A 15460-nucleotide genomic window follows, 5' to 3' on the forward strand; every position below is an offset into this window, starting at 1 on the left:
GACAAGAGGCGGAGAGATGTCATAGCGTCACCCAAAGGAGCACTCGAAAGGAGCTGCTGATCTGGTTTGATGAGATGAAGTTGGGCTCAGCATGAAACCCAGGTGACAGCGGCCTCAGCCTCTGGGAAGCGGGACTGGGCCACGGGAGGGGGTCACCGGCTGCCGGTGTGGGGGGGTGGCTGGGGTCTGGGGGAGACGCCAAGCAGCTGCGGGGCCCAGGGCCGGGTCCGAGAAGTCAAAGGGCTGGTGCATCGGGCTGGCGGCACCGAACTCCTGCTAAAGGACTGTATTTCCGAAGGGAGATCAGCATTCGCGCTGGAGGCGCGTATTTACTTGGTTCCATATAAACTTAATTTTTTAAACCTTTATTTATTTATTCATGAGAGACACAGAGGCAGAGACACAGGCCGAGGGAGAAGCAGGCTCTCTCTGCGGGGAGCCTGAGGCGGGACTCGATCCCGGGACCCCGGGGTCACACCCTGAGCCGAAGGGGGACGCTCCACCCCGAGCCCCCCATCCAGGCATCCTGGTTCCATATAAAATGTGAAGAGGATGGATGGGGGCATCAGATGACAAATGCCATATTTTGGGGGCTTTGGCAAAAGATTGTTAGTAGGGAGAAGGTGAGAAGCCCCTCTCGTTAATGTCTAATAATAACCTATTTACTGAGCGGCAGATGAGCCCGCGTTGTCCCCACTGGTCTTCACATCAACCTGCAAAGACTTGGTTACCTTTTCCAGGCGAGCATCTTACAGGTTACCGCCTTGTGCAGGTGGGGAAACCGAGGCTTGGGAGGAAGTGACGTTGCCCCCAAGGACGAGCGGAGAGGACATCTGAACCTAGGGTGCCCGGCTCTGAAGTGCGTGCTCCGAACCTCTGGGCTTTGGAATCTGGGTCTTTACCCCTCGTCTCCCCCCCCCCCCCGCTCCTCTGCCCGGTGTCCTCCCCCCGCTTGACCCCCCACGGGAGCCCCCCCGGCCTGTGCAGAACACGTGGCTGCAGGGAGCACTGGACGGGAGGCAGCGGAGCCGGGCGGCCCCGAGCAGGCTGCTCGCTCTTTCCGAGCATCCCCAGCGCCCTGCGGGGCTGTCCCCAGGGCCAGCGTGTGACGTCGGAGCAGCCAGGGCTGTAGCAGGTGAGGGAGCGTCCTGCCCGCACTGCCCCGGGGCCCGGCCCACCGCCAGCCTGCTCGCTCCCTGCGGCGCTTCTAGGGCGCGGGGCCTCTAGCCCCCTAGAGACCCGGGGGGGTGGGGATTAGGAAAGGTCACGGAGGGCTCTGGATAAGGGGGTGCAAGGGCACGGACCCTGGACCGGGCGCCCCTTCCCGTGCGTGTGTGTGTCTGCGTGTGCCCGGCGCCCCCACCGCCCTGCCTTGACCCAGCCTGGCCGCTGCAGGCAGCACCTGGCTGGCGTGAGATGTGCGCATGGCAGCCCCACGGCGGCCAGGCCCGTGCTCCCCGGCCCTCCTGCCCCCAGGTGCCGGCCCTAGGCCCCCTTGGGCTGGGCCCCGTCCTCCAGGGTGCTCTGGGGGTGCTCGCTGCCCCCGCTCACAGGCTCCTGGTCCCTGGCACAGTACCTGTGCCCCCGGGGCAGCGTGCGGCAGGGAGGTCTCCTAGCCGCCTGCGTCGGGGTGCAGGCTGCAGTGGGGGGCTAAGGCCGACACGCCCCGCAGGCCCCGCCCGGAGCGAGGCAGGTGCCCTCTCCCTTCCTGGATTCCAGGCTTAGGGCCCCGGCAGCGGGCTGGGTGGACCGAGTTCCCAGACACCTGGCTGCTCCCTGCAGCCGCCCCCCGTCACTCCTACCCGTGGGCACTTTGTGGTCCCCCCAAACCCACTGGCGGGTCTGCTGCTGGTGCTTGGTGCTGCTCGTCATCCAAGAGCGGGACCCCGCTTCCTTTCCGTGGCCCAGACCGTCCTAGGCGGCCCCTCCTGTGCTGCCAGCACATGGTCACCCAACATGTCGTGGGCTCCCGGGTCGTTGGGGTGGGGGTGGGGTGCTGGGCCCCCCGGGGAACTCTGGCTCCCGGGCGTGGGAGGGGCGACGAGTCCACACGCCTGGCCTGTGGAAGCTCCCCTGCAATCGCTCCCCCCCCCGGGAGAAGCAGAGGGTCCCCAGACACCCCAGCCTCGAGGCGGCACAGGACACGCTGGAGGAGCGTTCAAGGCCGAGCGCTCTGGGTGGCCATCCCGACCCAGCCGCTGCCCCTCCGTGACCTTGAGCAGACACGTGTCGCGCTCACGCCTGGGTAGCAGGGGTGACAGCGCCTTCCTCGGGGGTCGTGGGTGCTTCCTTGATTTGGGGGGACCCTGAAGGGCCATCTGAGCCCAGAGCTCCCTGCACTACCGGCCGTGGCCCCTGCATCACGGTGCACGGCTCTGCCTACTTCCGCTTTGTCCTCCCTTAAAAAGTCCCTACCTCTAGGTTCTTCTTTTTCTTTTTTTTTTCTTTTTCTTTTTTTTAAGCCATACCCCTGAGTTCTGATTGAAGACACTTAATATTGGAGCCGGTTGTAGGAAATGGACTTTTTCGAGTTGCATCACTTGCTGGTCAGCTGGTAACGAGAACCCCATCCCTGGAGGCGGGTGGGGAACCCATAGGACCTGCCCAGCGGTAGCAGCGGGGTAACCAAGCCTGTGCCTGGGGGGACCGGGCTGGAGCAGCCGTGGCCGGGGAGCGCTGGGCATGAGACCCCGGGGACCTGAGGGCTTGGAGGACGGAATAACTGCAGGACCGCGGAGTCAGGCTGTCGCTGGGGGCGCGGGAAGGGGGGCGGCCGAGGGGCGAATCACCCGGGTAAGTGGAGAGTCACATCGGAGAGTCTGCTTGGTGGCAGGAGGTGCTCATCTCCTATGGCTCGGGGACAGCAGCTGGGGACCGGGCCAGACTGCACCACAGTGGAGCTGCAGGGAAGGACCTGCTGCTGCGAGGTCAGAGCCCGATAGGCAGGAGCGGGAAGCCCACGTCTCACGCTGACGTGGGATGGGGACATCTGGGCGGATGCATTGGAAGGTCTGGAGCCACCACATTGTCCTGGGTCACCGCGCCCCACCCGGTCGGCGTGCGGAAGCCGCCCACTCCTCTCTTGAAGACAGGTGCTCGCCCCGGCTGGACGATGGTGCAGAGTCCTCTGGCTTTTGAGATTCGTGCCTCCACTTCCCCTTCTGGCCACCGAACCTGAGTGACTGGAGTCAAGTTACGATACAACCCGGGAAGGAAGGGAAGGGCTCCGGCCCAGACCTGGGGGCCGGCGAGGTCCCGGGGAGGAGATCCCGTGGTACCGCAGCGCGAGTGCGCGGTCACCGTGCCCCGTCCTCCCGCAAGGGGCCCTGCCCTCATTACCCGGTAACCGCATCCTGGGGAAGGCGGAATGACCAGACACTGGAGACACCATGGGAGGCGGGATCCGAGGGGCGGGGAACGGGAGGGTCCTGCTGGGGGCGGGGGCGGATGGGAAGCCCGGCCCACTGAGCGGGTCCACTGAGGCCAAGAAGGCTCCCAGCTCTGATTCCTGGAAGTGGGATCCCACGGACACACGGGGTCACAGGACTCCTGCGGGCTCCAGGGCCGAAGCTCTGCCGGGGGCACAGGCCCCACGCGGGGAAGCCTGTGAGGCGGGCCCCAACCTGGCCAAGTGGAAGCAAACCAAACAAACACCCCCGGGGGGGCGGGGGGGGCGGCGTGTAGAGTCACCTCGAGAGACCCAAGCTGCCAGCTGATGTGCTCCTGCTCACACGCGCACTAGTGTGGGGCGCCCACCTGAGCCGGGAGGATTCTAGAAGGTGAGCTGGGCTCCCATCAGCGCAGGTGCCGGTGGTTCTCCATCCGCTCAGGCGGATCTCAGGCCTCGGGTACGCAGCGAGCGCTGCTGACCTGGCAAAGCCTCCCCCCTCCCTTTTTGATTAGAGAAAGAGAAAGCGAGCGCGTCCTCTAAGGAGCCGGGGGCGAGGGGGGAGCAGACGCCCCGCTGAGCGGAAGCCGAGCCCGGCCAAGGTCCTGACCGCAGCCGAAGGCGCCCCTGCCTCCCGCTGGCAGGACGGGAGCTCCGGTGGCTTGGTCACAGCCTACAGGACGGTCCTGCTGACGCGCGCGAACCCTGACCCCCGCTGTCACAAAACAGCGTAAAACAGTGGGTTTGAGCGAAAACACTTGGAGACGACGTCTAGAGATGGTTCTGGTTAGGACACCGAAGGGGGTGGAGTTAGGGGCGCTGCTACCTGTCCGCAGCACAGGCCCCGCCACTGGGGTCGGAAGTGGGCCCAGTGCTGCACTGGGGAGGCCAGGACACTCCAGAGCACCCCATCACTCCGTGGAGCACCCCATCATCCCGTGGAGCACTCCATCATCCTGTGGAGCACCCCATCACTCTGTGGGGGACCCATCATCATCCCAGGGAGCACCCCATCACTCCGTGGGGCACCCCATCACTCTGTGGGGCCCCCCATCATCCCAGGGAGCACCCCATCATCATCCCAGGGAGCACCCCATCATCATCCCAGGGAGCACCCCATCACTCCATGGAGCACCCCATCATCCCGTGGAGCACTCCATCATCCTGTGGAGCACCCCATCACTCCGTGGGGGACCCATCATCATCCCAGGGAGCACCCCATCACTCCGTGGGGCACCCCATCACTCTGTGGGGCCCCCCATCATCCCAGGGAGCACCCCATCATCATCCCAGGGAGCACCCCATCATCATCCCAGGGAGCACCCCATCACTCCGTGGAGCACCCCATCATCCCGTGGAGCACAACTCTGCCTGTTCTATCAGCTACATCATGGAGATGGGTCTGGGTGAGCAAGCCGTGACAAGTACTTTGGAGGCCCAGGGAGACAGACATGCTTCAGAAGGTGGGGATGGTATATCAGTGAAGTTTTTGGGGATACAGCCAGGACGTAGCCTCCAAAGGAAAGGAGAAATTATTGCATCTTGCCTCTCCCACGCTCAGAAGGGAACACAGCATCTGATGCGCGTCTTTAGGTTCTTTAAGCAGCACATTCCACACCCGACACATACTGCTGCAGCCCCCTTCGCCAGCTGTGGGAGGGGCCCACGGCAGGGGAGGGTTTGCAGCAGCTCGGGGCTGCCTTGCGAGCACGTGACCCAGCAGACTGATAACAGACGTGTCTGTGGTGGGAAGAGACACAATGCGGAGTTTATGGCAAGCCCCGATAGCAGAACGACAACAGAGATCCCTAGAGCTCTGCACCAAGGCTGTGCCATCTGCAGTGGAAAACTATACGCTGCTTGAAAAATAGCTTTCATGTGCTTCTGGGGCTCGGTAGAGCCGGAGCCCCCCATCAGCCGGATAGAGGCGGCTTACACGTGACGCCCTCTGAGGACGGAGAGCGATCCTCCAGAACACAAGACAGCCCCAATTCCCGGCACCGTCGGGTGCCATGTGCCCAGTAGGCAGCGTGGGGGAGTCTGGGAACCCGAGGGGTGCAGGAAGGAGCGGCCTTGCTTACCCGTCGCTCCCAGGGACTCCCTTAGCAAAGCGCTGCGTGTGGGGGGGGGGTGTTCTGGTTCCCAGATGGGCCGTGCTTTCAGCAGGGTACGGAGTAAGGGTTCCGTTAAACTTGAGCTATTTCCACCAGTTGGTCATTTCAGAGTCCCCGTACGGAGGCCAGCAGGCAAGGGAAGGAGCCACCCACCCGGCCGGAGAGGCTGATCCTCGTCAACGGGCGGGAGAGGGTGGGGCTGCCCTTACACGACGGCGGCAGAGAGAAGATCCATTTTGTTACTTGAGGGATCCATTAGATTGTCTCTTGGTGTGCCCTTCTCCGTTTTCAGCAGTAAAAGGCCAAGGGCATGGTGACCAGGGCCCCGGATGGGTTCGAGATGGATCTGGGCCAGGCCACGAGGCAAACTATCTAGGCCAGCAGGGGGGCCAGCTGCTTGGAGGGCATCTAAAGTGGGGTGGGATGGGGGCATGATGGGTGCCAGCGACAGCCCCAGGCCTGGCTGTCCGGGCAGCCACGTCATACTTCAACCCACTAGCCGTCTTCTTTTATGTTTTTATAGGGAAGGAGATCAACCGGGATTCTGGAAAACCTGTCGTGGGTGGGTGAGCAGGTGGGTCCCAGCAGAACGAGGAGGGGTGGGCTGCAGTGGATGCCGCGTGAGCCCACAGACCTCCCACCGAGGACCCCGCACCAGCACGGGGCTGCCGGGAACTGGCATTGCCGTCTACCGGGGGGCCCGGATTCACTGGCTGGTCAAAGCAGGGGTGCAAGTGTTTGCCCCCTCTGCTTTGATCCGGGCGGCTTCGAAGGGCCACGCAGCCCTGGAGCTCCCTGGGGGACCGGCTGTGCTGTAGCGCGTCGTTGTCGACACGTCCCCGCGCCTCAGCTGCTTGCCTCCCTCCCAGAGCTGGTCCAGGCCTCCCCGACGAGCCTCCCGACGCCAGTCATGCAGCTGTGACCCGGGTTTGTTTCCTGGGGAGGCCGGCCTCAGACGCCACAGACGGTGAGGCCGGGGCGCCGCACGCCCGTTTTTGTTCCCGCGCCCACGGGCTAGCGGGAGGGAAGGCAGCGGGGCTAAGCCGAGCCAGCGCCCCGAGGCCGGCGGCGCTCCCCCTCCTTCCACGGATCCGGGAGTGAGCACGGAAGTGGGAGGGGGGAGGCAAAGTCCAAGGCGCAGCACGAAGGGGCGGGGGGACGCCTGAGGCTGACCGCTGAGGAGCACACAGGTTTGGGGAAGCTCGGAAGGTGGGCCCGGGGCCCCTTTGCGGGGGCTGCTCGCAGCTCGCGGGGGGCCTAGGATGTGCTCGAGGAGGGAAGTAGAAGGAGCGGGTTCCCGCAGGCTGCGGTTCTCGGCTCCTGGGGCCCTCGGTGAGGGCGCGGGGACCCTGTGACGAGGGCACTCTCATGTCTCCATCTTACACAGGGGGAAACTGAGGCCCAGGGAGGCTGAGTGGCTGCCCACGATGACACACTGCGGAGCCGACCCCAGGTGCGGTGGTCACAGGGGGCCCCGCGCCTCTGCGGCCCCCTCGGGGAGGACGCGGCCTCCTGTGCTCGCCTTGCGGACGCTTCCGCCGTGTGTCCCCTCGTGGCTGCTCTGGTCCTGCGTGAAGTCCAGGTCGTGGGGCCGGTGAGCTGGCCTAGAAGTGGACTCGCGGGTGAGGTCCTGGCCTCCTGCCTCCCCCTGCCTCCCCATCCTTACCTCCCTGCCTCCGGGTCTCACACTCGCTCACGCCGGATGTGGGCCTCAGGAACTCAGGAAGGTCCTCTGTCTCCCACTTCACTGACCTTGTCTTAGGGCCAAGCGCTTGAAGGGAAGCCCTTCTGGTAAGTTCCGAATAGCTGCCTTTCACTGCGCCTTTGGCAGGTAATGCAGCCCCCGGGAGCTCAGTGTTCTTACCTGCAAAGTGGACGCGACAGCGCCTTCCTCCGGAGATTAGGGTAGGAGAGGGCACGAGGCTCTCCCTGCACCCCTCCCACCCCCCGCCCCAGAAGAAATTCTGGTCTAGAGCTAACCCCTCCCCAGGGACCCAGGAGCGCCTCCTCCCCTGGGGGCCACGGGTCTGAGATGGCCTCCCCCCCACCACCGCCCCCAGGCCTCCCAGACTCCGCCTCTGCTGCTGTTCACAACCGCCTGCAACTCCGTTGCCTCCTGGTTTGCAGCCACACTTCATTGTCGCCACTTTTGATTAAATTTCCAGTCTCTTTTCACATTTATTTCCCCTGGGGCCCCTGGCTTGCTTGGAGCCGGGCTGGAGCAGAGGAGCCGAATCTCTGGAGATGGCCGGGGAGTCAGGGGGTGAAGGGGGGTGGGGAGGAGCGGCCGTTGCCACTTGAGGGAGACACCCCCGTGACCCCCCGATGCCTGGGATCCACATTCTGGACGGGGGGCCTTGAGCCGACCCACATCCCGGACCTTCTTTCTTTAAGTCTGTCCATCCCCACCAGCTCCATCCGCTCGCTCTACCCAAGGCCTGGGACCCAAGGGCGCTTCTTGCAGCAGCTGAGCGCTGGAGTGGATGCCTGGCCACTTGCTCGTCTCCGCCCCGGGCTCCCCAGACTCGGGCCTGTCCAGCCTCTCTGAGGCCTGAGCTTCTCCCCAGCTATCCCCGGCAGGAGCACGCCTTGTCCTTCTGCAGGAGGGATGGTGCCTACTTGGGACCAGCAGGTGAGGACATAAGCCGGGGGGAAAGCCCCCTGCGTCCCAGACGTGCCTCGGTTTATCTGAGCAGTCACGTGACCTCTGGCGGGCCGTGCACCCTGGGCCTATGGGATACGCACTGACCAAGTTGGAAAGCATCCGAAGAGGCCCGGAGGCGGAAGCATCTGTCCATTTGGTGGCTGGTTCTTCCACCATCCTGAGTCTCAGATTCCTTAGTGCCCTCCTCGCCCCCCACGTGGGGCTGTGGGGGATGTTAGGGGTGATGTCTCCAGAATGCCCGGCTCAGTGGCTGGCAGGTGGTCTGTGCCCAAAGACGGGCAGCTGTTATTTTTTTTTAGATTGATTGATTGATTGATTGATGAGAAAGCGAGAGCACGTGCTTGTGTGAGCGCGTGGGGAGGGGGTGGAGGGGCAGGAGGAGAGAGAGTCTCAAGCGGACTCCCCGCCGAGTACAGTGAGGGCTCGATCCCACGGCCTTGAGATCATGACCTGAGTTGAAATCAAGAATCGGGTTCTCAACCGACTGAGCCCCCTGGGCAGCCCTTGGGTTTTCTTAAAGGGTTGAGTTGAGGGTATGGAAGATTAACTTGGCTTCCCCGGATTTGGGGGGAGGGCTATGGGGGAGCCTCCGCTGTTCACCCAGCTTGGGCTGGCCCCTGGCTCTCAGGCCCGCAGGAGTCCTTCGAAGCGATCACGGGTAGCGAAGGCCCAGGACAGAAGAGGGGAATAAGGCGAAGAGGAAAAAGCCAGGAGGAGAGAGGGAGGGAGTGGAGAGGACAGGCAAGCGGCCTGCTGGGGGCTGCAGGGGAGGGAGTGGCGAGCAGCTCATCGGTTTAAGAAAAGGCGGCGGCGTCCTAGCTCTCCTGCCCTGGCCGCGTCCTCTAGCCCAGACCTTCGGTTCGGTGGCCGCTCACCGTCAAGCTCCCTGGGAGGGGGGAGTCCAGGCAGGGGACCTGGCGCAGGCCGGGGAGAGCCGCGGGGGATCGCAAGACCGTCCACGAACAGCTAATCTGGGCGAAGCCAGAGCTCAGAGCCCGAGTGACCGGGACAAGATGGAAGAGGCCCCCCATCCCTCGGCACAGAAGCGCCCAGAAAAATTGGGGGGGATATGGAGTCATTTGACTCCTTCCAGAAGAGTCTGTTCCCCCCTGAGTGTTTACTTCTAGATTTTGAAATTTTCAAACCGACAGAAAAGTTGAAAGGGCCGGCAATCCACCCTGTGTGGGCCCTTCGCCCGGACTCACCGATTCTTGACATTGGCGGCTTTTACGTGCTCTCTCTGTCTTCTCCCGATCGTGCGAAAGTAGGTTACGGCCGCGTCGGCTCCTGGCCCCGCGCTCATCGGCATCTGCGGACGAGGCCCTCGGGCCGTTCCCGCCGTGACCAGGTCACCACGGCCCAGGACTTTAGCCCCGGCCCAATAACGTTAGCTGATGAAGCGCTCGCGTTCAGACCCCCGACTGTCCCGAGAACGCCTGCTGTCGCCGAGTCCCCCTCTAAGGATCGTGCACGGCGTTCCGTGGCCGCGTCCCTCGGGTCCCCTTCCATCTGGTCTTTTGGTGTTTCTTGTAACTGGCGTTTTGAAGAGCCCGTGGCCCATGTCCTGTAAAGCGCCCCGCGGTGTGACCATGCCCGCTGGTCTCCTCCACGGACCGGATTCCGCGAGCAGACGGCGGGACGCGTGCCCTGAACCCGCTGGTGCAGCACCCGGAAAGGCACGCTTGTTAGCTTGTCCTTTTTTGAGGGACCTTCCGTTGGGTCACCAGATTTCTCCATTGCAGACGTGTCTTTCCCCTTCGTGATGGGCGCGTCGTCTGCGGAGATGCCGCAGGACTGAATACGCCACCGCGGCCGCCGACGGTCCTGGCCGGGAGCAGAGGTGACACTGGAATCCCGAAGCCCGTCAGCCCTGGTGTGAGGCCCCAGTGTGCACCGGCCCGAGCGGGTGGCCCCACGGGTATGACGGCTGAGGGTCGCCCTTGTGGCCCATCTCAGCTCCTCTTCATCAGCCTCGCCCTTTGCTGTCCTTTGCCACCGGGCCTGGCTTCTCTGGCCGGAGAGCTGGTGTCACCGGCTGGAGAGTCTCGGGCCTCTGGGACAGGCCGGGTGGCGAGTGCGTGTGCGGCCGCGCGCGCTGGCTGGGAGGACTGTCCGGGGACTTGGCACCCGAGGCAGCTCAGGAGCAGTGTGCCCGGGAATTGCAGGGGGCTGGCTCTGGCCTTGGTTTCCATGGCAACGGCAGCCTCATTCTGCGGGCTGCTCTTGTCTGAACCGGCCAACGGTCTTGGGGTGCGGGGCGGGGTGGGGGGGGGCTTTGGGCCAGACCCCGGGGATGCGATGGGGAGGAGGAGGCACCCTCAGACTCTCGGAGGAGGGAACCACGAGACCCTGCCTCCGTTCTTGGGGATGAGGACTCAGGCGACTGCTCCCGCCGCTGTGCCGCGGAGCAGACTTTGCAGGGGGCTCGCTGCCCCCGCCCCGTAGGAAGACTCTGCCGTCAGCAGGGTCTGTGACAGCACCTACGTGGCAGCAGGACCCAGGCCCTTTCTTGTGACTTCAACTCAAGACTAAGCAGATTCAGATCCCCGGCTGCTTGGTCTGATACGTCCGTCACCTTGGCCTTCGCTCATAGGCCTTACCTGTCCTGCTCCACGAGCCTCCGTGGGAGGCCATTGATACGACTCCTGTCGTAGAGGCACAGAAATCGGGGCCCGGGGACTAGGGCCACATGGCGTTGGGGGGCGAAGCTGGGCTGGGACTCAGGGAAACCGTGTGTCGGCGAAGAGCGTGAGCTACGACGGCGGGCGGAGCGGCTCTCATCTCGACTATTTCACTTACTGGCGGGGTGATTGGGGCACAGGAGGGGCTCGCTGGGGCCCCGGATCTGCTCCCACACTTACAAATTCAGATATTCCATGTCCTCAGTTCCCCCAAGGCTCTGGAGGGAGTCCCCAGAGATGGGTACGTCCCTGTGACTAGGTCCTGGCCAGTCGGCGGGGAGCGTACGTGATAGGCTGGACTTCCAGGGCGTCTCTTTACAGGAGAGGAGCCGTCCCTTTGGTCGCTTTTCTCTCTTCCTACTTCCTGCTGCCAGAATGCAGCTGTGATGGGTGGGGTGCAAGCAGCCAACTTGGACTATGGGCACCTGCTCTGAGAATCCCCCAGGGAGCACAGCTAAGTGTGGACCCGCAGAGTGTGCCCTGGGAGGTGTCCCATTCTGGACGGGGCGGGGGGGGGGGTGGTGGCGTGCACTCCCCGCCCGCAGCAGGGCCCGCCTCGCTCCTAAGCAACTAGGATGCTCAAGGTCAGACTCGGTGCTCCCTCCCCTGGGCGGCAGAGGAGGAATGCTCTTTGCACACAGTCGGCAGGTGGGTCCCATGTGACTCTCCAACCCCGTGGAGAAAGCAGGGGCGCCCCGGGCTGGGGGCCGCTCTGCCCTCGTGTGCGGATGCAGGACACGCCGGCCTCCTCCCTCCTCTCGTTCCGCGCCTCTGACCCGCCGTCTCTGATGGCGCATCTGCCCTTCCTGTTGCTGATGTCAGTTCTGCTGAGCTCGGCGGGCCGGGCCCGTGAACCGTGGTGGGCAGGGGGCAGCTGGCTTCCAGAACCTGTTGCCGTTGGGCCCTGCCTGGGCCGACCGGCTGGTTTAGGCTGCATCGCATGGTTCCCTTTCCTGCTCTGGTCGCTCCTTCTTGCAGCTCAAGGCGCTGGGTTGCGACTTGCAAAGTCCCAGCCCCCAAGTGTCAGTCCTCCCTCTGCCTCCGGAGGGGCCGGGGGAGGAGGATACACGTCATATTCTGGTGTCGTCCTCTAGGGCGTCGTCCGGGTGCTGGGGGGATGCCATCAGCACCAGTGGAAAAGCAGATTTCCCTCAGTGCGAAGCTCATTGCCCAGATTCATCGCCCACCCATCCGGCCACCCGAGACCCCTCCACCCACCGAGCCGACACTTATGGGGCCTCCACGCTCCCGGCTCCTTTGGTCCAGGAGCCCGCAGGCCGTTATCAGATGAGTTCTGCATTCGAGGAGAGGGGAGCGGGCAGGTCCCCAGGAGCACAGGGGCGCAGCCACCCCAGCTGGGGCGTCTCCGGGTCCTGGAAAGCTTCTGTCTCCAGGTGGTGTTTCAGCTGAAACCCGGAGGAGGAGCAGGAGCTGGTGGGGGGGCGGGGTCCCCAAGCCTGGCGTGCTCAGCGCACAGCCGGACATCGGTGTGGCAGGTGCTCGAGGCCCCAGGTCGTGAGGGAGCCCGGGAGGGGGCGGGCAGGACGTGGCCTCTCCGCAGCTCCGCGAGTGTCCACTTTGCTCGGGGAGGCAGGAGGGAGGAAACAGTTCCCGGGGTGAGTGTCCCAACCCCACAGCCCTTCTCGGGCAGGTGTGTCATTTCTGGCCCAGCTCAGGCCCAGCTCACCCCACATGGCCCTGCGCTGGGGGAGCTCCCTCTTTGTCCCCTGTCCTGCCGGATGGAGCCTGTGCCTCGGCTCAGCCCTGCCCCCTCTGCCGGGCCTTTGACAGCATCACCCCCGGAGCTTCTGGTCCTTTCAGCCAGCAGGTCACACTGTGCTCCCGCCTCTGGGGAGTGCTCTGGTGCTGGGGGGCCCCGGCGTGGCCCGACCCACTCAGGGGGTCCGGACGGCTGGAGGGGCTGCTCCCTCCCCGGCCCCTTCTCCAGGCTGAGGCCGCCCCTGGGGTTCTGGTCACCTCGGGTGCCCTGGGGTGGCCCCGCCGCAGGGTTGGCCGTTATGGCCAGTTTGGCTGAAAGGGGCTCCCGAGGATGAGGACGAGGGCGGGCAGCTCAGGAGTCACCTGGCCCCGGCCTGGCTGCACCCGACTGGGTCCTGCCGGCTGCTCTGCCTTGGTCGGAAGCAATCCCGGGGCAGAGCGTCCTCGTCCTGTCCACGACCGTAAACCCCCGCCTCGCGACACACGCATCCCCCCAAACCACCCACACCACACCCCCGTGACTCGCACTCTGCAGCGCCCGCGCCCCCCCAGCAGCCGGACCTCGGTGTCCCGCCCACGGCAGGTGAGGTCAGCAGGTAAGGTCAGCGTCCCCGAGCTTGGCATAAACAAGCCAACGGAATCCTTGCAGCCGCTCCGCGCAGGGTTTACTGCATCCCCGAGCTGCGAGGTCTCACAGGAGACGGCCACGCCCTCGTCCCCGGTGTGCGCGTGTCCCCGTGGCCTGGACAGGGTGATGACCCGCGGGCCCCCTCCATCCCCCTCCTTCCTCCACCTCCACCTCCGGGGATGGGGCAGCGACAGGCGACAGGCAACAGGGCCTCAGCCAGGGCCCTTCTCTCCAGCAGACAGTGCGGTTGCCACAGTGACGATCGTGGGTTCCCAGCTCCCCAAGGACACAGCCCACCTGCCAGGACCCTGCTGCCTGCCGCCCCCCACCCCCGCCGGGCTGCGGCTGCTCAGCCTGTGTAGGCGGAGAAAACCCCAGATCCAGCAGCCCAGGTTCAGGCCGCGCTCATCTGCTCCCACCCCCGCTCCCCTCTCCCCAGGCCAGAGGGTCCTGTCCACAGGGCGCCCCCACGTCCTAAGGGGCCTCAGTAGCCGACCGGGCCCCTGGCCCTCAGCCGCTCTCCCTCTGCTACCCTCTTCCGTCTGGGGACAGCCTGGGGTGTGTGCGGGGGGTCCCCCAGGGGCAGCGGGGTCTCCGGGGTCCCCGGGGAAGCAGCCACATGGCAGCAGAGCTCTGTGCTGGGCGGGGAGCCTCAGGGAGCTCTGGGGCTTATGCTCTCTGGAGGGGACCTGCCTGGCCCTGGCCCTGCCTGGGGGAGCTGGTGACGGGCCACGGTGAGACCTGGGGGCTGGGCTGCCCAGTGGCTGGGAGGCGTCCCGGTGGCTCAATCCTGTCGGTCCTCCAGGACTGCATCGTCCCCTTGGCCCAGAGCCTGGGCTGCGCAGGTCGGCCCGGGGGCCTCCGGGCGAGGGGGCGCCTCCCTAAACCCCCTGTGTCCAGGCAGGAGGTGTGGAGGCGGATGCCCCCCCGCCCCCATGTCGTACGTAGAATGTAGCACTTGGGACTCTTGAGGTGCGAGGGGCGGTGGTCGGTTGGCACAGTCGAGCCGGGGGGCGGCAAGCGGGGCGCAGAGGGGCCGCGGCTCCGGGACGGTGCTCTGGGTGCTTGGCCTTGGGTGTCGGGGCTCCCGGTGGGAGGGGGGCCCTGGGGCAGCCGAGGCGGAGGCGACCTGCCCTGGGCAGTGGGTGAGGGCCTCGCGAAGCCTCCTTCCCAGACGGCGGGTCCTGGGTGCGGCGGCCTCCGCAGGGAGGAGGAGGGAAGGGAGAGAGCAGGATGGAGCAGCAGGTAGGAGGGGGCGGGGCAGGGAGGGGGTGCAGGGAGGCGGGGGCGGGGGGGCACCCAGCAGGAGCTCTGAGCTCACCCCTTACTGAGGAATCCAGGGCAGCCCGCCCCCAAATAACGCCCCTGTGGCCTATTGATCATTTCGAATTAAAGTTATTTAAGGAACAGCTGGTCTAAGGAGGACACTGTGCTCCTCCCGGTCCCCGGGAAAGCAGGAAACAGTCTCCCATGTGACAGGTGCCCTCCCTGCAGCAGGAGACAGACGGACATCGGACATCGTATCCCCAGGGACCGGGATTCTGGCCTGAGAAGGCCCTAGAAACAAACCTGCTGACTCCCTCTCCAACTGCTACCCCAAGCCCCAAGCCCTTTTGTCAACTCTTCACAGATGGATTGTTTCCTTGTCAAAAAAGTCATAAAAGTGGAGCCCCCGGGGGGCTCAGCGGTTGAGCGTCTGCCTTCTGCTCAGGGCATGACCCCGGGGTCCTGGGATCGAGTCCTGCACCGGGCTCCCTGCGTGGAGCCTGCTTCTCCCTCTGCCTGTGTCTCTGCCTCTCTCTGTGTCTCTCACGAATAAATAAATAAAATCTTAAAAAAATAAAATAAAACACAAAACAGAGCCGCTCTCCCACCAGGGAAGGCAGGGCCCTACAGAGCTGGGGCTTAGAGCTCAGGAGGGTGGGGTGGGGTCACTCTCTCCTTCTCCAGGTGCCCGGAGCTGTGCTGTCGTGGGACCCGGAGGACGAAGAGGTGCTGATGCCGGCGGCGGAAGCAGGACTGGACCGAGCCAACGAGCTTCCAGAGCTGTCTCGGGGGCCGAATGCATTGGACTTCACTTGGGACTTTCCATCTGGCTGCTGCTGCTAACTGTCCCTAAAGATAGAGGAACAAAACCACCCATCCTGTTGTTGATAAAAATAAAAGTTACTTACAAAGAGAAAAAAATAAAAATAAACACCGAGCCCCTCACAGTCGCTGCCTTTCCTCTTTTGGGCGAGCTCTAGGATGAACTTCCTGGATCTT

The 15460-nt window shown here is 64.5% G+C and overlaps 1 protein-coding gene across 8 annotated transcripts; it reads left to right on the forward strand.

Annotated features, from left to right (window-relative positions):
• Positions 1–6640: 6640 nt before the first annotated feature.
• On the forward strand, positions 6641–14439 carry LOC129513330 (translation initiation factor IF-2-like). Of its 8 annotated transcripts, none has more exons than XM_055331084.1 (6): positions 6641–6711; positions 6890–7124; positions 7334–7407; positions 7915–8134; positions 9910–10085; positions 11943–14439. In XM_055331084.1, exon 6 carries the CDS (start codon positions 12899–12901, stop codon positions 13931–13933), a length of 1035 nt encoding a protein of 344 aa, XP_055187059.1. In that variant the 5' UTR covers positions 6641–6711; positions 6890–7124; positions 7334–7407; positions 7915–8134; positions 9910–10085; positions 11943–12898; the 3' UTR covers positions 13934–14439. The 8 variants fall into 8 exon arrangements, with proteins under 8 accessions (XP_055187059.1, XP_055187061.1, XP_055187060.1 ...); XM_055331086.1 differs by having other exon boundaries at positions 6890–7096; positions 7897–8134; XM_055331085.1 differs by having other exon boundaries at positions 6890–7096.
• The last annotated feature ends 1021 nt before the right edge of the window (positions 14440–15460 follow it).

This window comes from Nyctereutes procyonoides, unplaced genomic scaffold, assembly GCF_905146905.1.
Source record: "Nyctereutes procyonoides isolate TBG_1078 unplaced genomic scaffold, NYPRO_anot_genome, whole genome shotgun sequence".
NCBI lineage: Eukaryota > Metazoa > Chordata > Mammalia > Carnivora > Canidae > Nyctereutes > Nyctereutes procyonoides.